We start from the raw sequence: 21,737 nt of genomic DNA on the forward strand, positions 1-21,737 counted from the left end.
GGGTTTTGCTGCTCTGCTGCTGCTGACTAGCCAGCTCCCCCCTCATGGCCTCCTCTGACAAATACCGGTTAGTGTTGCTTCAATGCCGTTGCCTTGACGGTGTAGTTCCACTACTCGACCGGGGTCAGGCTGAGGAGGGCTTGGAGCGCTTCCCCTTCGAGTGCCAGGGTCAGGTGGACCGCCGTGTCCACATCGCTCCACTCATTGTACCATGTTGCCTGACGGACTTGGGTGGAATGCTGCTCCAGCAGCTTGCTCACTGTAACAAGGGAGTTTCAGGGTGGTCATCTCCCCATTCTCTGCTGCTTCCGCTCTACGTGACATGACTTGCTACAGGGTCGTGATTAGATGTTTCGTGACAGGCGGAGCGAATTAGACCCTTAGGGTCTCCCGGGGAAGGCACAATGCTCAGTTCCCAGGGTTCCCTGTAGATGTGCTGCTGCTTCCTCCAAGGGCAATCTTTAAAACTGGACTTGTTGGAGCCTTTGAGTCAAGTCATTAATATAGCTGAAAAACCTAATCCCCCACTCCTGACACAAGCGCAATCTGTTGTGGATATGCTTTAATGAAAATACTGACCTTCTTTCAAAAAGCATTTTATTATAACATTTTATTATAGGACACTTTCAGATATAAAAATGCAGTGGCGGCAAAGGCAGGAAGGTCAACAATTAACATAACACTCACACTCGGGATGGACAGTATAATTAAAACGTGCAATCCTCGGTAAAACATTAAACAGTTACAGTACATTATTTACATTTAAATGTAACATATACTTTAATACACGGACACACACAGCACATTGCATTAACTTAATCCACGAACCTGTGCGCGGCGTAATAATTAGGCCTAGTTGTTATTAGATATAGTAGATATTACTAGTAGATGCAGCGGTGCCACGATATGAAATACCAATTCAACTTATTTCCATTTGTATGTGCAGCGCTTTATAAGCAAAACCAGGACTAGCTTTTTCTGAAAGTGTTTATTCGTGCACCACTAGATGGTGGTACGGTATCATTTCCCTGTCCTTTGTTCGTGCAACTCCCGATTTAGTGGTAATTAAAATGCAACGAGAAATGTCCCCATAATATTAGTGTGGCTATATTTCGGGTTTTTAAAAAGAGTACACTGGGGGCAAGACGTAAAGGGAAGCGTTAAAACAACGCAAATTTGCACATAGAAAGTACTCCGACTGTAGAAAGCAAACGACAACATGAAACAAAGCGAAATAACGGACATTTCAGGCAATTTAGAAATTCCGACCGGACGCATTTTAAGGACGTATGGTCGCCCTGCTAGGCGCTGGTCGGATATTTGATATGGGTATCCAATTTGTACGTAATATGTCAGTAGCAGGGGTAGGCAACCCTGATCCTGAACTGCCGGTGTCCTGCAGGTTTTCCATCCTACCTGTCTCTCATTAACCACACCAGATATCAGACAGGTAGTAACTCATCAGGTAGGACAGAAAACCTGCTGGATATTGGCACTCCAGGATCAGGGTTGCCTACCCTCGGTCTATAGCTAGGGTGTTCAGCCATGCCTATGTAAATTGTCTACATCTCTCCCAATATTGTTATTTGTTATTATCAGTTGTGTTAATTAAGATTTTGATTGCACTTAGATGCCGTAACCCCAACGGATGGAACTTAAATCGAATAGGGATGTAAATGAAGCTGCGGGCAATCGCCATACGCTGACATCAAACAATGTTTTGTTTTGTTCGACTATTTGATGGGATAGACCATGTACCTCATGTACATTCTGTAAATGAATGAAAACGTACATAAAACAGTAATTTCGCATTCTTTCGTATCATTTGGATCATCTTTATTTTTAATAACTGTTGCTCGGGGGTGTTGCGCTGGTCCATGCGGCGCTGTTCCCGTCACACGGTTTGCAGTTTAGCTTTAGCCCCTCCTTGTTCCTCCACCTCTCCCCCGAGACCTCCATCCCCTGCATGCTCTCGTGGCGGCGCACCAAATAGGTTGGCTTTTGTGTGTGTGTGTGCGCGTGTGTGTGCGCGCGCAGAAACAAATCCCTGTTATTTGAGGCTCCGCGAGGATTAAAGCGAGCATGCCCAGTCTAATGCAGTGAGCGCCAGCAAACCTACAAAGAGGAAACGGGCTGACAAAGGAGTCGGAGCCGAGGCAGTCGGGGTCGGTACGGGGCTTTTACGGCGGGCTGTGGGGAGGACAACTGGCGGGCCCCTTTTCTTCCGAACCGGTGTTTAAAATTAAGCGCTTAATGCTAAAAGTTTGGAGAAACCCAAGACACTGTTTAACCTACTGTTTAATAAGTAACTAAGGTCAAACTCGACCGGTTGTTTAAACACGGGGCCTTCTTTTACATAGCGGGCTGGCTGGTTTTTAGCTTTTCAGCTTGTAAATTGTAAATCTATTATTCTGGTAAACCGTGCCCTTCCTTTAACTGAGTGTTCTGCAAGACGGCTGATCTTTTCTGCTATAAAATTAAATGCTTCTTACGACCATGGATCTGTTGAACTACCAGTACATGGACAAAATGAACAACAACATTGGCTTACTTTGCTATGAAGGTAATTTCTCTCTTCTATTAAACATGTTTCCTCGAAATATAATACATTTTGTAGAGATTGTTGTAATTTTATTAGCAGTTTCTTCTGACGTATATCGGTTGACCCCTCTGAGTGGGTCTCATCTATTTAGTCTTGTAGCTATAAGTACCAACATATTTAATTTGGCATGTTATATTGTTAACTCTGTTGTGTTATGTTTAATACTGTAAATATTCATGAATTAGCAACATATTTTAATACAGCGTCAAAAAAGATTTACTTTGGCTTCTGCAGCTAATCGTGTCTAAGATTTGCCGAGGGCATAATGTAGTAGTAGTAGTAGTTATGCTGTTTTAGTTGTGATGAGTTGTCATTGGCTTTTCTTTTTCTTTTTTTAATAAAGAGGATGTAGTGTCCTAAGGGATCCTGTTGCGTGGTCATTCGCTGTCAAAAATCTGCTGTGAGTTTATTAGCGGACGTTGAATTGGGGGGGGGGGGCACATTGTACAGCCGCCAGATTGGTCCCTGAGGATGGGCCGCCATGCATGTGACGTACAGTATAAGGCGATCGATGCATCTTGGTTGTCCTGCCTATTAACTTCACGCTTAATCTAACCCCTTACCGGTGTTACTCATGACAAACTAGAGCTTGACCAGGACCTTTGTGGATTATTTGGGTTGTTATACCCCGTGGTAATTACTGCTATAAAATTAATGACACTCCCTTGACTCCAGAATGCAGTTATTTTGTTGTTCTTTTTATTTGCAGAATAACTGTCTTCATTTAAAAGTAGCATATGTAAAAGTAAATGTTTAAAATCCTCACACTTTTCAGCAGTTATTTCTGGTTAACAATATTCAAAACACACCTGAAATGTTCAACAAGTAATGATGAAGGTTTGCAGTTTTATTAGTATTATTGATTTATGTTTAATTGCCGCTCTGATGAAACGGATACCCTAGATATGTTCTTAAATGAGTACAATCTGGAGTTAACATTTGGCAGAATAATAGCAAGGTATACACATCTATTACCCTTTTGTTTTGATTTGTATCCTTTTAATGCTAGTTCTCTCCATGGGAATTAAAATGGCAGGCGAATGCGTGACGGGGTAACCCGTGGCTGTACTCCTTGCACTCCGTATGAACCAGCTAAGACTTCTTGTGTCTGCGAATGTTAATTTGGATGTAGCGTGTGCTCAGAGTAAGGGCAGCTACTAATAACTGGGTATATGATCAGGTAACTTTATTTCATGTGCTGCTGTTTGACAATCACCTGCAGCAAGCAGTGATGCATTGAAGAAATCCTACACTAGCATGTGATGGCCCAAGGAAAACAGACCTTCTGTTGTGTCCTCTGTTCCATGGCACAGTGATTTCTGTTGTTTTGCTGACCGTGGTTAATAATTATTAAGCTTAGGGAAAATTAAGTGAACTGAAACTTAATTTTTCATCTAGACAACATAGGCAAGCTGAAGACAAAGTCGGAGTTTGAAGCAGACTTTGTTTTGTGTGTGCACATATTCAAATAATGAAAGTTAACATTTGTGATTTATTGAAATCGAGTGAGGATTGTTCCCTGATGGTTTTCTCAGTTTTCTTTTTGTCTGACAAGTTGATTGTAAAACAAGTGTAATACAATGGCAGTAGAACTAGGGTGATATATAGGGTCCTGTAGGGTGTATTATAAACTGAGTTTTACATACTCTGAGAACCTCAACAGAGCTGGGTTAACTAATCCTGATTGCTGAAATCAGCTGCGATGGTGGTTGTCAGTTCACTAGGTTGACACTGTGTTTTTTAGGCTGTGTCCGAATTCTAAGGCTGCATTTGAAGACGAATATGTCACAGCAGCACGACAAGGCTGTCCCATTACGAAGGCTCCTTCAAATGCGGTATGCCTTCATAATGCCTTCATAATGCCTTCATAATGCCTTCATAATGCCTTCATAATGCCTTCATAATGCCTTCATAGACCTCATCCTTCGAAGGATGCAGCCCCTGAATTTGGACGCAGCTGTAGTCAGAGTCTGTGTGCATTCGCATAAAAGTGGCAGCGTCAACATTACAAACTAAGGATAAATACTAAGGCTCATCCTTCAACTAAATTGCAGGTATGGGCAATACCACTGGTTTTCTTTTTGATCTGACATCAAGTAATACCTCCTGCACCCCACTCCCTTTTGGTATTACTTGGTATTGCATCGGGGGAAAAAACGATGGTATCACTCATCCCTATTATTTAGTCAAACGGCAGCTTTTATATACAGCTGCATTTTTTTTGGTGAGAGGGTGGAACTTGCACCTGTTTTAATCAGAAAACCTGAACTTAAACATGCTTGGAGCCGGTTAGGTGTGCAGTGTAATTCGCTGTGGCAGTATGACCTATTGAAAAGTGACCTTAAAGATTCATAGTACCCAAAACTCTGAAGTAAGCCTCAAGAAACCTTAATCCAGTAAATTAAGCCAGTAATCGCACTTTGTAGTACACCCCTCTTATCACAAAAGAGTATATGGATTTCCCAGCCTGTCTTTTTGATGAAGAGCTTGACCAGTGATTCAGTGAAGCTTGAGTGTTTAAGTTCTTGTATTGGCCCCATTCATCATTATGGGACTGTGTGTCTACATACTATATATGATATTAACAGAGTCTCAGGCAGAGTGCAAAGCCACTTTGCTCATGTTTTTGGTCAAAACTGGAAATATATATTTGGATTTATATTATATAATATACATATAAATTAGTAGAGTTAATTTATAGACTCTTCTGTAGATCCAATTGCAATTGTTTCCAAAATCTCGCTAAAACATGAGCATTTTACAGCTATAATGCATATAGCATAATGTGAATGTGTTTGTAACTGAATCAGAATTGTTATCCCTAAGGAAATTGCCTTATAAAGGTTTTCTGATTATGATTCAATTACAAATTTTGACAGCAGTTTTAACTGAATTGTAAATCTATGTGGAGAATAAAGGAGAGATATGGTTGCTGTACTCAGAGAGAGGTTCAGCTATATTCATATCTGAGCATCTCCACCAAACACCCAGGCTCCGCTTGGTTGCCAGCACATCTTCCTGAGTAGCTGCAGTTTTGTGGGCTTCCTGTTCTGTCATTGTAAATTTGAGATGCAGCTTGTGTTTCCGTGCCTTTTGTAGATCTGACAATTGGCAAGCATTTGATAAATCAGTCTGTCTGGTGTCTCACGTGTCTGACTTGACAGGCATTTCCTGTGGTCTTAGCATGGTGTCCTGCTGTGTTGCCTCCTGCCCAACTGTTACCACTCTTTACCCAAATTAGTACAACAACCAGTCAGCTTAACTGATTACATTAGTGTCAAATCTTTTTGCAGTAAGTAGTTGTCATTATCTAGGAGTCTATCTACCAACAGTTTGTCAGATAAGTTGGTGGTGTTGCCGTGAGGTGTGCCAACAGACGCCAACAGACGCCAACAGACGCCAACAGACGCCAACAGACGCCAACAGACGCCAACAGACGCCAACAGACGCCAACAGAGCAGTGCAGACAAATCACATGCAATCACTCAGTATTGACTCCATGCAATCCAAAATATTTCCATATTCAGAAGATGAATGACTTTTCATGACCAGTTCTTGCTCACTTTTCTCCTCTTCACTCATTTTTTGTTTAATTTCTTGTAAGATTTACCTAAGCTGTTGCTAGGTTGTTTCCCCTGACCAAGTAAAAATGTTTTAATGCAATTGATGGTTTGAACCCGGCAGACTATCGCGGTCCTCGCAATGTGACAGCTGCATGTACATATTTACACTGCACAGTTTCGCATCCCACTGCTTTGTGTTTGTGGCATTTGCATGTTGCATCCTTTGTGTGCGTAGCTTTTCAGCTGATTCACCAAATTTCCTTCTGCTGTCCAAAAACATGCAACTTAAGTGCATTACAGTGGCTAAATTGACTATTTGTGTCTGAGTGTGCACCCTGCAATGATTGGTTGATATTTATTATATTATGTTATGTTATATTGTATTGTACTATATTATAAGTGATTGAGTATTTGGGCTGGCAGCTTTGTAATGCACTGGCCCCTAAAGATGGTGTTGGAGTTTTGCATTTGTCTTTAAATATATAGAACGTACTGTCTTTTATGTTCATTTTTTATTTCATGTAAATGTCGCTATTCTGCAGACCTCACTAAAATGATTAGAGTAAACTAATATTACAACCTAAAATGTTAAGTCACTAGCTACATTATGGAATGCCATGGTACTTTTCTTTCTGGCTGTTGTGGTACGAGCCAAACACGGTGTTTTTCACCTTTTAGAACAGAAGCAGTAGACTTGTTGTGGATGCCACTTAACAGGGGTGATAATTGGCTTGCAGGTGAAGATCTGAGGGGTGAACTCAGGATGCAATCCATGTCTGCCTTCATCAGCAGCCACCGTACCGGACCCCCTCCCATCAGTCCTGGCAAGAGGAAGTACAGTGGAGACCAGCTAAACGACAACGCTGAGAGCGAGCATGTTTCCAAGATGAGCCGCCTGTTTGCAGCTCAGATGTAAGTGTGTCCTATAAAGGAAAAAACACCTCATTGTGACGACTTCCTGAGGGAGAGTAGCCCAAATGTGTGTAGCTTGGTTGTTTGAAGTCTTTCATACCATTCATCTGTGCCTCATTTACTAGAATTAGTACATTCTTGTCCAGAGTAGGCTTCAGTTCCCAGTACTGTTTGATCTGTTATCTCTTAATGGGTACATTCTCCTAATCCACCTTTTGTCATATTTTTGAGACACGGAAGTGGGCGACTTGCCATTTCAAGCCAGGTGGATGCTGATTGGACAGATGCGGTCATGCATTTTTCAGTGGATTCCCTGCTGTTGGGTGTAGGTGGTCTGATTTGAGGGCTTTTTTGCCCTTGTTAAGTGTCTTGCTTTAAGTGAAGCCTTCTTTAAATTTTTACAGTGAAAATTCCCATTTCCCCTTTAATACAGCAGGATATGGTTACCAGGCAAGTGGTAAAGGAAGTCTTAACGTCTTCAGCAGAAAAAGTTAAGAATCCCTTAGTAAGAGCTGGTATTTCCCTCAAAGGGCTGAGGGTGCTTGGCTAACGCCTGCAATGTAACTGCTGCCGAAATATGAACATAGGATGGTGACTGTTGAAACTGAGAAGGCTCTGATGGTACTTTGAAGATAAATGAAATTCCTTCTAATGAAGGAAGGAAATGAATGGGCATCAGCCAACAGCACTTTATCCCTCTGGAGGCTGACATAGCAGCGAGAATGATGATTGGACACTTTTTGAGCCAATATGAACTGCATGTTGTGCTGAGCCTCGGAGGAGCAGCTGACTCTGTGCATTCCACTTAACATGGGACCTCTGTGGTCGTAAGGCCCTGTTAGGTTGCCGGTCGAGGCACCCAGTCCAGTGGATCAGGACTCTGCTGTCAGGACCCTTTTGCTCAAGACACTTGTCTTATTAGTCAATGAGGTGCTGTAATCAGGTTCAAATCGTCATTGTTGAAATTACAGTTTAGGTCCAGCAGAATTGACTGAAGGGTTCTGATAGCTTGAATAGTTTGGGAACATTGTATGTTCTTCGGACTGTCTTACCTGCACAAAACTGTTCTTTAAAGTAAAATAAACTCATGAAGCCCAGAGTAGCAGCACAGCAGACACATTTGTATCACTGGTCAGTAACTCCTTCACCTGAGTTACTTCTTTTTGGGAAACATGCCATTAAGACGTCATTATAATTTAAAAGTTGTTGACAACCAGACTGGACAAACATCGTATATTTCTGACATACTAATCATGTTCTCTGCATTCGGCAGTGTAGCCATGTCCCTGGAGAATTAACTGCACAGAATAAGTAGATTATCATTTGGCTTGTATGTATTGCATTCATGCAAAAATCATGAAATTGTGTAGGGCTGCACACTATTGGAATAATTTCAAATACCGTGGTGTGATTTTATTTTATCGCGATAAAGATTGTGAAATATTGATGAATGTCAGCACTGCACCAGGCACATTACTTTCGGTACTTCAAGAAAGTACCAAAAATATAGTACTTCAAGTTGTTGGTTTCTCACTGGCGTAAATACCGGTCCTGGCACTGAAAGACATTTGTACTGAATTAGAATAAAATGGCTGTATATTACAGGGCTGGCCGATGTGCAATATTGTATGCCTGTTGTGCATGTGCAATTCTTACTTCACCCATTAGCTAAAGTTCAGGCTTTTTAAATTCTGTATTCATACATTATAGCACAGGGAGCTTAAGTTTCGTTAAACATTTTTACTCTATCATTGGGGAAAAAAAAGTTTTGCAATTTTAATTCTTATTCATTTTCAAAATTATCTAGTATATGTTTATAGAACAGTTTAAACCTCACCTCTGCTGCTTTTGCATGAGCTCTGCATGTGTTCTCTGAGACAATCATAATCATTTTCATCCTTGCTGTTTAAATCACTCCTAGATGGGTTTTTTAGAAATTTATCTCCTTTTTTGTTTTACAAATACCCGAATATTTATCACAACAAAGTCACATTGCAATACTTAGAAATTTTCAAATACCGTGCTGTCCTAGTATATTATACAAAATGCTTCATACATCATACTGGTTCTACCGACCAGATCGCAGTTGAAGCTTGGGTCACTTAATTTGTCCACAGAGCCATCATTATTTATTTAATTCATTTTATTTAACCTAGTTTATCATTGTTTTCTGAGTTCGCAACTGTCTTCGACACGGTGGTTGCAATGCCTCTCAGTGGCAGGATATTTGCTTAGCTGTTCGACAAAGAAAGCATTTCAAGTCCCACCCTAAAGTGCCGAAACACCAAAAAAAGTATCCCACTGGTGCGTTTGGTACTGGAACTTTTGGTATGGCTGTTTTCTTTATCGTAATCGAATGGCTAATTGAGCGTTTCCTATCTGTTGTCAGAAGTTCATATGCCTTTCCTGGATCAATCATGTTTGGCACAGTCATGTCTTGTTTCCTTTTGTAGTTTGAGTGCATTAAACACTCAAATTTTAAGAAAAAAAAAATAAATCATTACAGAGAATCGTGATCTCAATCCTAAGCAAAAGAATCGTGATTCACATTTTTTTCAGAATCGTGCAGCCCTACTGAGTACAGATAATGTTACCATGGTGACTCTTATACACAGCAGCTTTTGTTTATTAAAAAAAAAGAGTAAAATTCTTGACTTTATTTTTTTCTCCCTCTAGTATGTGAAGAACAAGCAATTTTTATGTGTAGGCAGATGTGCATGTGTTCTGTTGATTTTGTTTCTGTTCCTGCTGGTACTGCATTGAACATGTTGGCAATCACGCATTGATGAATGTTTTAGCTGTCAGTTAAACAGCCTATAGCATATGTGATGGTTCAGGTCACTGCTACTTTTCATGGTAATTTTTTCACCATAGCCATTAAACAGACAAAAAATGTCAGGTCTGCTGAGATTGCTCTGAGGTTTAGAGAGAAGTCTCTTCACCCAGCTGTTTTTGGCTGTGTATAGCGGACACCTGACCCTTCGGGGCTGTGTGGTTAGGTTGGCTTCGGTTATGCGCCGCTCCCTTGTGGGGCTCCAACAGCTGGTGATGGGGGGCTACCTCCCACAACTGAGGCGCTCTTGCAACCGCTAATGTTGGAAAAAGATCTGAAGGCCAGGAGGAACTGAAGGGGCTTGTGGTTTATGTTTTGTAGTTTGGAAGTTCTCTGAAGGAGGTAAGCACCTGGAAATGAATCATAGTATGCAGCCACTGAATTGGAGTAAGAGTGTAGTCAGAATTGTATCCCCAGTTCCAGGAGTAATGACTGTTCCATTAAATTTAAGTTTTAGTGTTATACTTCTATAGCTCTATTGAACGATTTAATATGTCCACATTATATTTGACTTTGCTGGGTTTGACACCCTGTGACACACGAGACATCCTCGTGTGTGTGTGTGTGTGTGTGCGTGTGTGTGGGGGTGGTGTCTCTCCCCTCAGTTTTTCTCTGGCCATGAACAAACCCTGTTCAGCACTGCTCTCGTCTGGCACTGAGGAACTTTTCCATCCTCTAGAGTCCCCCGTCACCCCCGCCCCCCCCCCCCCGCCTTTTTTTCCAGGAAGCTCACTCACAAGCACCCCCATCCCCCCCCCCGGCCCGCTTCAGACCACCCTTGCCATAGTTATTGGCTCCAACTGGAGCTGGGAAATGTTTCCAGAAGGGCCTCAGGCCAAATGGAAGCAAAATGCAGGATTTTTTTATTTTTTTGGCAGCTCGGGTACCCGCCCTCTTAGTGGCGCACTGCTGCAGTGCCTTTATGTGTGCAGTGCCTGCGTGGGCTGCAAATGTGTAGCACGGTATGTCATGTTGTGAAATCGTAGGTTTCAAGAACAGATGTGGCAGACTGCTACTGTGTTTATTGTGTTTTGCATAAATTAAGTTGACCAAATATAAAATGACAACTTCTGTTTTGTTTGCTTATTCTTAGACTTTGAGATGAATTTGTAAATTGCCTGTGCAGATCAAAACGTAAAGATGCCAGCGATAATGCATTTTTATTAGAGGGGCAGTCTTTATGAAAATGAAAGTGGGGGGGAAAAATCCATTACATTCCAAGTGGTAGTAATATTTTATTTATTCCTTACATCGATCTAAACAGGCACATGCACTAATTACTGGCCTCCCCCTCGACAACAGACAATTGAAACACATGTTACTGATACAAAATAGTAAGTAAAGGATCTGTCTCTTGGGACCTGCCATACTACCAATAAAACCTAGCAACCATAAAGAGATTTTGGTAATACTTAAGGCCATGGTTTTAGTCATTCATAAACACATTCATAATGCATTATAATGCAGTCATAAAGCATTATAAACATGGCTATAAGTATTTATCAAAAGTCATAACACATAGCCATGTGTATTACGCTGAATGCTCTATGAAGCTCTCATCTATAATGCACTTTTAATACCTTTGTGATGCAGTACAAAGCATTATAATGCATTATGAAGGTATCTATAGTGCAACCACAGGCAATTGCAGCACAGTAAGTGTAGATCGATAAATAATCAAAAGAGCACAGAATGTTTTTGATGCAGCAAACCAACATAAAGGGGGCAAAACTCGAGTGGTCGAGTCATTTTAATAAAGATGATGACGCTGTGCAGTACGAAGAATTTCAGCTGCTGACCAACCCCATGGCGTCGCATCATGTCAGCCAATTGTCGAAAGTGGGTGGGATTACCACTCGTACAACGTCGTATTGCTGAAATGACGTTGATTACATTTCAAGTATGTGGCTACCTCTATTCCATCAGCTGTTATATTGAAGGCATTTTAATTCTAGCCCTCGAAAATAAGACAACCCAAGTTTTTTAGATGTATTTTTTTCTGGGAAAAGCATAGGTAATTGGTTACAATAAAATTTCACCATGTCGCCCACCACTGCTATCAAGGATGTTTCCTCATCTTGAATGGGAATTAATAATGATAAGCACGTCTATTGTTTGACCATCCATATAAGTTAGAAAGCTTGGAATTCCCACAAGGAAGTTGCATTTGAACGGCTGATTGCTGGCTGGATGATTGGAGCTTGCACATCACTAACTTCTAGCTTCCCAACAAGCTTAATAGCAAGCACACTGTTACTGCAACAGGCAGTGCTTGTGAAGCGATGTGCATTGAGATGTAACAGTACACCTTGGTGAATTGGAAATTAAGGTAACAACTACATCAGATTTGATTATGGGAAATAATTAAGTTCCTTTGGTAATATTTGTGAAATTTAGTTTAAAAAAGAATTTTTATTATTTAAAAACTTTATGAAAACAATGGAATAACTGATCAATTTAATCAAATCTTAATAGAAATTAAAGATTTCTGGTGCATCAAATCATTCTGTCAATAACTGAATCACCTTGGGGCCAAAGATTTAAACCCTTGATAGTGAGAAAAAAAAAATTGTGTGTGTATGTGTATACATATGTATATATATATGTGTCACTTCTTCGTAGGTTGGCAAAACGAGGCATTTACAGTATTTTTATTGGTCTTATATGGAAAAAAATTGAATGATCCTTGGGTTGAAAGGTGAAAGCTGATATAAATGATTGCATATTGTTAAATTACAAGGTCTAATATTTATTGGTTACAATAATGATTCCCCTTCAACATGTATCTTCAATAAAATGAAAAGCCAATAGTAACTGAATGCTAGAAACCTGAGTAAATGTGTGATTTCCATTATAGACACGTTTTGTGTCCTGTGCATGTTCCCTTACAGCTCTTAATTCCTCCCATATGTCCTGCTGCTATTTATCTTTGTGGCTCAGACAAATTTTACTTTTTATATAGTCCGGGACAAGTTTTTACTTTTGGAGACCGAAAATGTAGTTGTGTTAATATTCTATGTGGATGATTACTGGCAACTCTGCTGCATGCTTATTGCTTAACCTTGAACTTGTAGTCTGAATTGGGAACAAGTGAGAGAAATGTGCGTTCAATTTTGTTAGATATATGCTGCATCACACCCTGTAAAATAGTTGAGAATTTCACAATTTTGCATAGTTTATGATTGGGTTCAATCTGTTTTATCTTACTGAGGTTCTAAATTGCAAATTTGTTAGAAAGCACAAATTACTAGTACTTACAGTTGTACCTGCCTAATAAAGTGAGTTAGGATTCTGGTTCTGATTCCCCTTCTTTCAAGTCGCTTGAAGTATCTGTACTTGTTAAACTTGCATCCTTGTACTGTTTGGCTTTTGTTTCTCCTTTGGGAAGACTTTTTGTGACATAACCTTCTGTCTCCCCATATGTACTCATCGTGGTAATGTTCTGCCCCTTAATTTCAAGAGAACAAATTTATTTTATATAAGTTAAGTTAAAACCAGCTCTCAAACTCAAACCAAAGTAAGTAATTTATGGCTTTGTATAATTTGTAGTGCGTGATTTGTTCTCGTTCTAAAAACAGGGGATCACTCTATAACTATTACAAGCTGCTACAAATTGCAGATTGCATTTATGCAGGGTGGGGTGGGGGGAGACGCAGAAGGAAAAATCAAACGGTATGCTCAAAACCTGAGAATCTTCTGTGCGTGTTGAATGAGCCGGACCATTCAATGAATCTTGCAAGGCTGCTGAATAGACAAATGAGGGACCTTTACTGTGAAGGGTATTGTGATTCTGGCCAGATTTCTCCCCCCTCCAAATCAGGGCGCTTGCCAAAGAGAAGTGGCCGCAGACCATATTGTGAGAGGATGCAGGGCAGCCTTCATGCTTTTTTGGCACTGATGTTGGTACTAAAGTAATGTGTGGCTGGTTTCTTGCCCCCCCAGCCCTTTTTCTCTTCTAAAACAGATGGTGGCCTCCTTTTATCTGCAGTTGATTTATGCTTTTAGGGCAAGGCTTTCTTGTAAACCGGAGACCCACGTCAAAGATCCTACCTCTTCACGAAATTGGTAATTGCAGACAATAAACATGGCTGCTGCCCCCCTTCTTATCCTCCCCATTGCACATCTCCAGCATAAAGAATCTCTAGCAGGAGCTCAGTCGCGCTTTCTCATCTTTCCCTGGGTTATCATATTTAAGCATGTCTTTAGCAGCTCATTACTGGAGTTCCTCCAGGGAAAAGAGGCAGGATTTGGATGGGCAGGAAAAGAGCTGGGTTTCTGCATCTATTGCATTTTCACATGAAGGCCTGATGTTGCCGGTTGGAGGGTTTGGCAGCATGTTTCTTAAATTTTGTTCCTGTGGGAATTTTTCAGGATGGTAAACTTGACCAAATGGGCACAAAAATGGCAATAAATGTTATGGCAGGGGAATGCAGGCTTGCTGCGGAACCAGACTGTAAAACAGCTGAAAGAGTACATCCATGACCACTAGGTCTTTTTCTGCATTGTGATTCAGCTGTTCCTAGTCTGGCAATACTTGCTTGCTGCGGACACTTTCTCATTAGCGTGATAACTCAGTATTTTTATGGTATTTTATGGTTCTTTTTCAAATTTTTCAGACTCTTTGTATAAGTGAAGATCTGGAAGTGATGAAATTTTGAGACAAATCTTAGTGACAGCAAAGGGAAGGGTAACTTCAGAAGCCACTTGACCTTTTGAACGTTATAACTCGAAAAATATTTGATCGATCTTATTGCCACTTTACAAAAACATCATATGGATGACAGTCTGCACCTGGTTTCATTTTGAAACCAAAACATAGCAAGATTGAAGCAACAGTGCTAGGTGGCAGCAAAGGAAGAGAAGGGAGGCTGCAGAAGACACTCGATCTTGTGAGCACAGTAACTCTAAAAGTATCTCATAGATCTATATCAAACTTATGAAGAACATTGTATATCTGGAGCCATTTTCATTTAGAGGCAAAGCACAACAAAACTGAAGCAGTGTCACTTTGTGTTGGCGTGTAAAAGGAGAGTTACGGATGTACATCTGGTGAAATTGAAAAGTCTTACGAAGTTGCGCTTTTACTACAGTCGTTTTGTATTTGTATTTTTTATATTTCACAAGTGGGGAAAGTTTGTAGGGGGGCTAGAGATTATGGAGATTGGGGAGTATAGGAGAAGTAGCAATTAGATGGCAGGGCCTTCTGGGAAATAAATTTTTGTCGTTTTGTCAGCATCGAGTTAAAATATTGAGCTGTGTATTAAAAACATGAGACGTCATAAGTTTGAGTAGAGCTACTGCAGACCTGACAGGAAAGTGAGGTGAAGCTGGGTAATGGTGAGCATGCAAGCGGTTTTATTTGCTCTGCCTACATCTCTAAGCTACCTGATCTTGTAGTATCCTTCCACTTTGGAGTATAGGTCACTCTGGCCTGCTCACTTTAACTGAGTGGCCCTGTATGTGGTGATGATGGCGATGATGATCGTCATCATCAACATAATTCTAATCTGTAACCATTTCCTCATTCATTGACACGTGATTAAATCTTATTCATTCACTTGAATGGGGCACAGACCATGCTAAATTTTAATAGTGCTGTACCTTTCCCAAAGCTCTCAGTACCATAGACTCTAGATTTGTAGCTGGTGCACTGAGCCAGATATTCCTGTTCTTCGAGCACCATCCATAACATCGCAGCTCAAATGAGGTGCTTCCCTTGACAATTCACTTTAATTATGTGGATTTCTGTTTCATAAGGTATTGATTTTTTTTTGTCTTGGCAAGAAGTATCATTGTGTGAATGATTTGGAGGCTGTACTCTCGTCACCCTTTACCCTCTGCACCCTGTGGTTAGAGAGATGATGATTTACAGGGTATAGAGGTACTTTGCTGTGGCTTGAGGCTAATCTGCACCTTGTTACAGAGATAAGACTATCAATGGACAGTACCGGCAAGACCGCCGCGATCAGAGTGGGAACCCCGGCGAGCGCGGATCCATCCCCACTGTACGCCTTCATGGTAGCCTCATCTACTCTCCGATGCCCATCCTGGCCATGGAGCAGCCGTTGGCGCTCACCAAAAACAGCGTGGATGCCACCGGCACCCTTTCCGTGTCTCCAGCTGCCAGCCCCGTGGAACGCCAGCAGGTAATGCAGTATTCAACACGTTGTGTGGACACTGGGGCTCAGTGGTAAAGAGGAATCTCACTTGTATCCCACTGTTGCAATCTGCCCCCTAAATAGAGGTTCCCCAGTATGCCTTTATATTCAAGAATGTAGCTTGTGGTTTTTTGACAAAACTTTTATTTTTTAAGGTTGTACCCTGAGCATGATCCTGTTGAGTTGCTGTATTTTCCATGAAAATGTGAGTGTCCCTGAGTAGTCTGGTTGGCTTTATGTTTCAGAACCGCCCCTCTGTGATCACCTGTGCATCTGCCAGCAATCGCAACTGCAACCTGTCTCACTGCCCCTTGTCCCACCGCGGCTGTCTCTCCAGCTACAGGAAGCCCGCTGGCTGTAAGCTTCTGAGCATGACCCCACTAACGCCAGACCTCCCCATTTCCTGTTATTCAGTTGCACAAGACTCTTTGCTTGGCTTTTGGCACACGTTAGGGTGCTCTTAAAGCATACGTAACTCCAGAGTATGCTTATAGAGCGGCTGTGTCTGATTTAAGCCTCTGACAGATGGTGCTGTAGTGCAGTGACTATACATGTTATGGGTACAGTTGTACACCATTAGATTACCTCTCAGCTTTAAATACATCTAAAAAATGGCCAAGTACGCCCACCCACCTCTTATTACTTGGAGGTCCTTCCACCACTTAAGGTGTTTAGGGTGTCTGACATCTGGGATACAAGCAGAGTCTGGCATGGTTCTCTTTAGGGTGATACGGCCTGGCAAAGGTCATGAGAAAAGCTCTTTCCTTTCTGTGAAAGAAAAGCGTTTTTTTTTTTAACCAGAAACAAAGAGAGGATTAAGTATTTTAAGTGAAGGATTTAACTGCTTTTTCCCCCAGTTATTTATGTGAACTGCGGATTATTAGCCTACTACTATATGTAATATAGCAAGTTGGTTCTGCAGTATAGAAATAAGTGCTGCATTTCTGTTTGTTTTCAGTTTTGTTTTCCTAGTCCTGAAAATAGTTCATTCTAATTACTTGTCTGGCAGCGGACACGCCCTCTGACCCCGTGATTGAGGAACACTTCCGCCGCAGCCTGGGGAGGAACTACAAGGAGCCTGAGCTGGTGAACTCGGTGTCCATCACGGGCTCTGTGGACGACCACTTTGCCAAAGCGCTCGGTGAGGCCTGGCTGCAGATCAAAGCCAAGGGCAGCGTCTCTGGCCCTGCTGAGACACCTGGCCATGGGTTCGATAATGCCCGAAACCACTCCCCTTCAATGGTTTCATGAGTAGCGTCTTACAACCCCCACCTCTGTCTAAAACCCTGCATGGTTTTCCTGAGCTTAGAACAATGGAAGTGTGTGTTCTTCTACATGCTGGGTAGGAAAATGGCCATTTTCCCCCCTATAATTGTTCAATATTACTATGAATCATACCTGCTTGGCGTTTGTGGTTTGAGATGGCCTGGACTGTTGGTTTTTTTTTCCATTTGAAGGTTAGATTGGCTCTCTACCCATTTGCCGATGTTACCAAAGAAAAATTTCATCGTGGGATACACACAGTCATGTACATCTTGCCTTCTGGTCTGCTGTGCTTTACATTGTTCCCCCTCTTTTTTAACTTGAAAATGGCCAAATGAGATTTGCACTAAAATTTTGTGGGTTCAAGAGGTGCAGGTCAGCTTTGTAATAGTGTGTGGGTGTGTATGTGTGTACACATTCTGGCGTTTTCCTCTGCGTGTCTCTTCCTTAAAGCTACAATGAGCAAACGGCCAATAACATGAAGGAGGTGTTGTGTCTTCTCTGTGCTGAGATGGCTGAGCTCTCCGCTGAACTTTTTTTTTTTTTTCTCTTTTTGTAATGGGCATTTAATTTTTTTTCTACTTTTATGTTGCGTTAGCACTTCAAGGTTCAAGATGAGGTTTTAAACCGTAAAATTGTGCTTTACAAATGCATGTTTAAATAGCTGGTATCTATTAATGTCAAGATTTTATCAGTTCTTAAATTGTTAGCCTCCTATTTTGGATGTTTTGTTCTTTTGTACGTAACTCCTAGATATTCTCACTGCTGGTACAGTTGCACAGGAAAAATGTGTATATATTTTAACTCGATATTCATTAAGGTGACATGTAGCATCAAACACTGTCCTTGGGCAGGCCTTATTATTACTGGCAAGTTTTACATATTGGTAATCTGTGGTACAGGACGATCAAGGGTTATATCTCACTGAATACAGACTCTTCAGTTATGAGTGGTCAGAACATGGCAATTTAGATTACACACCCTTCATAGTATACTTTAGAAAATACTGTATATTTTACATTAACAGATGCAATCATATTGCGGTCAGACGTCTGTTTTGTTTTGGCCTTTAACACAGAATGAATATATTGTTGACTTTACCCACATTAACTCTGACAGACGTGTTACTCATGCTTGATTTTATTTGTTTATATATACGCCCATACGCATATAAAATTAATTGGTGGGATTTATATATTGGTCACAATGTTATGGTAAAGACTTTTTAAAGCTGACGAGTGTCTTTTACCATTAGTTACACTATTTCCACTGTTACTTGTGCAAATGCATTGTACCCAGATTTCACACATTCCTGCAACAGGGGGCCTAATTTGTGTTTTATTTTTCTGAAGTATGAATCTGTGCTTTTTGGAGACCAAGCTGACTAAAGTGCTGCTACAGCAGCACAGGTGAGCACTCCTCCTTCTAGGGGCCACTGCTCACATTCCATCTGTCCATTTTAGCGAACACGTGGTGGTCAGGGGTCACTAATGGTCATTGAGAAGGAGTTCTGCAATGGTGGTCTCAGTGATGCATCTCCTAAAGTGCCATTAGCTTTTTGTAAGCTAGGACTGATTGGTGAGTTCTGGGATCTGACTTGCTTCGAGGGGAAGGACCCTTCATTTGGAGGCCATTGCATGTTCGCTTAGCTAGTAATTGGTAGGGAGCACCTGATTGACATTGAAACACACAGATACCTGCATAATGTAGGAGCATCTTTCACAATACTCTTTTCTATATAGGCAACTACAAGACAGACATTACGCTGTGCGTAACGAATGTACAGAGAATAGTACAAGGTATTTTTTCGAAGAACAATTGATTTAAAGATATGTAGCTATTTAAGTAATTTCTGTCCTTTTATTGTAATCATTATATGTAAAGAAATATATATATATATATTTTGTTTTGTAGTATTAAGGCAAACACGCAGGAATGTAGTTATTAAAACACTGGCGTGGTTTAACAGCCACCCTCTTAAGAGGACAGCGACATGCGTCTGCTGAGCTTTCCTGATGGTGTGTGTGCCTTTCGAGTGAAACCAAGCACAAGTGTTCATTTGAACCAACCTGTCTGAGATGGGTGACTTCAAACAGATGCTGGTTTAGATGCTAAAATATTAACTTGTTTTTAAAGGTCACTAAGAGTCTAGCTTAACAATATATTTCTCCATGTCTAAAACACTCTGTAAACCTGTATTGTGCCTTTTTTTGTTTTCATTTCTCCGAATGATGAGTTTTGGTGAGGCCAGCTTTTTGTACTTAGTAGCCTAAATAAAGTGGTATTAAATGACGGATCTTTGTTGTAATTATTTTCAGTTTACCATCTTTCCTCCAACCCTTCCTTGGGGCTGTGGATTGTACTAATGGTTTTGGAGTATATCCTATGCAGCCCTTGACATAAATTCTCATTGGCTGCTCTACAGGATGCTTTCTTGGATTCTGTTTTTCGTTATTGTGATGTGTCATTCTTTCTAAAGTTCTTAAATACTGGAAAATGCATACTGTAGGACACCTAACACATAAACACTCCATTACTTATTCAGTAGCGGTGTGAGTAGATCTGGTACCAAATGGAGATGCACAATATATCTCAATATCTTTATTTTTAACAAATATCAATGGCACCTTCTGTGTCAGTCTTGGCTCATATTTTAAATCTCAGTATTCAAAGTTAGAAGACTAAAGATATATCTTACGAAAGGTATTTATTTTCCTACATCTGTTTCCTGAACAATCTCTTAAGAAATTGCTTAAGGAAGAGCTTAAGAGCTACTGTAACAGGTGCCTGAACACCTGTTGGTTGACATCGATTGATTATTCCCTCACACCATTTTATCTTAATTCTATAAAACACCTGCGTGCACTAATATGTGTGCATGGCATTGATAGTGAGACGAGCAAAAGCACAATAGCTGAAAGAAAAGATGCTGTCAACATAAAAGAATGTCCTACGTGCTTCAGTATTGACTACTAAGGACTATTCCAGGACTTATGGAAAATATATTAGACAAATATGCAAATGAACCTGCTGTGTCGACTCATCAACCACAAGGACCAAAGTTTTGATATCCTGTGACTTTGGCACATTTAGAGAGGTGTGTGCGTTCCAAGGGTGTCAGAAATAGGGAGAGTGTGTCCACCCCCTCCTTCCCAATGAATAAATAAATACATAACCAACAGCATTTTCATTATGAATCTGTACTTTACTGAGGCCAATTCGCTGCGCATTGAGTGCAAGGACGAAACCTAACAAAGACTGTAGCCATATAACAGACTAAATCATACGGATCAGTTATTTTTTAGTTAGATATTTGGTTATGAAATTACCCTTAATGATGTTAGTCTTATTTTAAATGAGCAATATGAGCCACCAACAGCGATGACAGACAGCTAAGAGAGGCTCAGACCAACCTTATGAAAGAATATCTTACGTAAGATATACTTAACTAACAACGTTTCGGTAAACACGTCGCAGCATTAAGAGACAATTTAGAACGACGTAGCGTAAAGGCGGTTTTGGGAAATGCACCCCTGTTCTTTTAAGACACATCTAGGAGCATGAATTTGTAAAGTGTAAGCTTGACAGCTACTTTTAGATTAAAGAGAAGAAAAAAAAACTAACCAAGAATGGAAATCTAAATACAGCACCAAAACAACCATGGAGCCTTAAAGAAAAGCACACGCAGTGTATTAACCAACAGGACAAAGACTTTCATATGTATGCATCTTAACTAATCTATGCTATAGGTTTTAGAGCTGTTTCACATTAAAACAATAACATCAAGTTAATGAAAAAAAAACAATCTTCTATCTGGCAACTTGCTGCATATGATCAGAGTTTTATGTTAGGGGTGCCCAACTCCAGTCCTGGGGGGGCGGAGCCCTGTGTATCTTAGTTCTTTCCCTGTTCCACCACAAATGATTCAACTCAAGAGCTGTGTGGTAATTAGCAGCAGGAGTTGAATCAGGTGTGTTAAATGAGGGGAAACCCGAAAATGTGCAGGGCTCCGGCCCCCCAGGACTGGCGTTGGACACCCCTGTTTTAGGTGTTCAGAGTGAGAAATAGGTACTCCTGAGATAAAAACATACCATGATGTTAAATGATGGTCTTACTGTCCCACATTGTTTGAACAGAATTTAACTTCATTATTTGGGTTTTGTACAGTTCTGTCAACCAGTAAGCTGAGCAGCACTTTATTCTGCATCTACCAGTCAGCAAAATCCAATAAACATCTGTTTGCATGCACTTTTATTAATGCACTGTTCATTTCTCCACTACAACACAATGGATTGTGTCCTGGAGCTCCTGATGGTGGACATCTGCCATCTTTCCCTGCCTGCAGCTGGACTGCACCCCCCCTCCATCCCGCTCACGGAAGCGGCACCATCACCTGCCTGTGTAGG

At 40.9% G+C, this 21,737-nt stretch overlaps 1 protein-coding gene across 3 annotated transcripts; it reads left to right on the plus strand.

Moving 5' to 3' along the window:
• Window positions 1-1,880: 1,880 nt before the first annotated feature.
• LOC111840353 (transcription cofactor vestigial-like protein 4) lies at window positions 1,881-19,625 on the plus strand. Of its 3 annotated transcripts, XM_023805081.2 has the most exons (6): window positions 1,881-2,563; window positions 6,903-7,077; window positions 15,834-16,056; window positions 16,314-16,425; window positions 17,078-17,209; window positions 17,526-19,625. In XM_023805081.2, the coding sequence occupies exons 1-6, from the start codon at window positions 2,482-2,484 to the stop codon at window positions 17,528-17,530; spliced, it is 729 nt and encodes a 242-aa protein (XP_023660849.1). In that variant the 5' UTR covers window positions 1,881-2,481; the 3' UTR covers window positions 17,531-19,625. The 3 variants fall into 3 exon arrangements, with proteins under 3 accessions (XP_023660849.1, XP_023660850.1, XP_023660848.1); XM_023805082.2 differs by having other exon boundaries at window positions 1,881-2,165; window positions 17,078-19,625; XM_023805080.2 differs by having other exon boundaries at window positions 1,893-2,563; window positions 17,078-19,625.
• Window positions 19,626-21,737: the final 2,112 nt, after the last annotated feature.

This window comes from Paramormyrops kingsleyae, chromosome 6 (genome assembly GCF_048594095.1).
Source record: "Paramormyrops kingsleyae isolate MSU_618 chromosome 6, PKINGS_0.4, whole genome shotgun sequence".
In the NCBI taxonomy this organism is placed as follows: domain Eukaryota; kingdom Metazoa; phylum Chordata; class Actinopteri; order Osteoglossiformes; family Mormyridae; genus Paramormyrops; species Paramormyrops kingsleyae.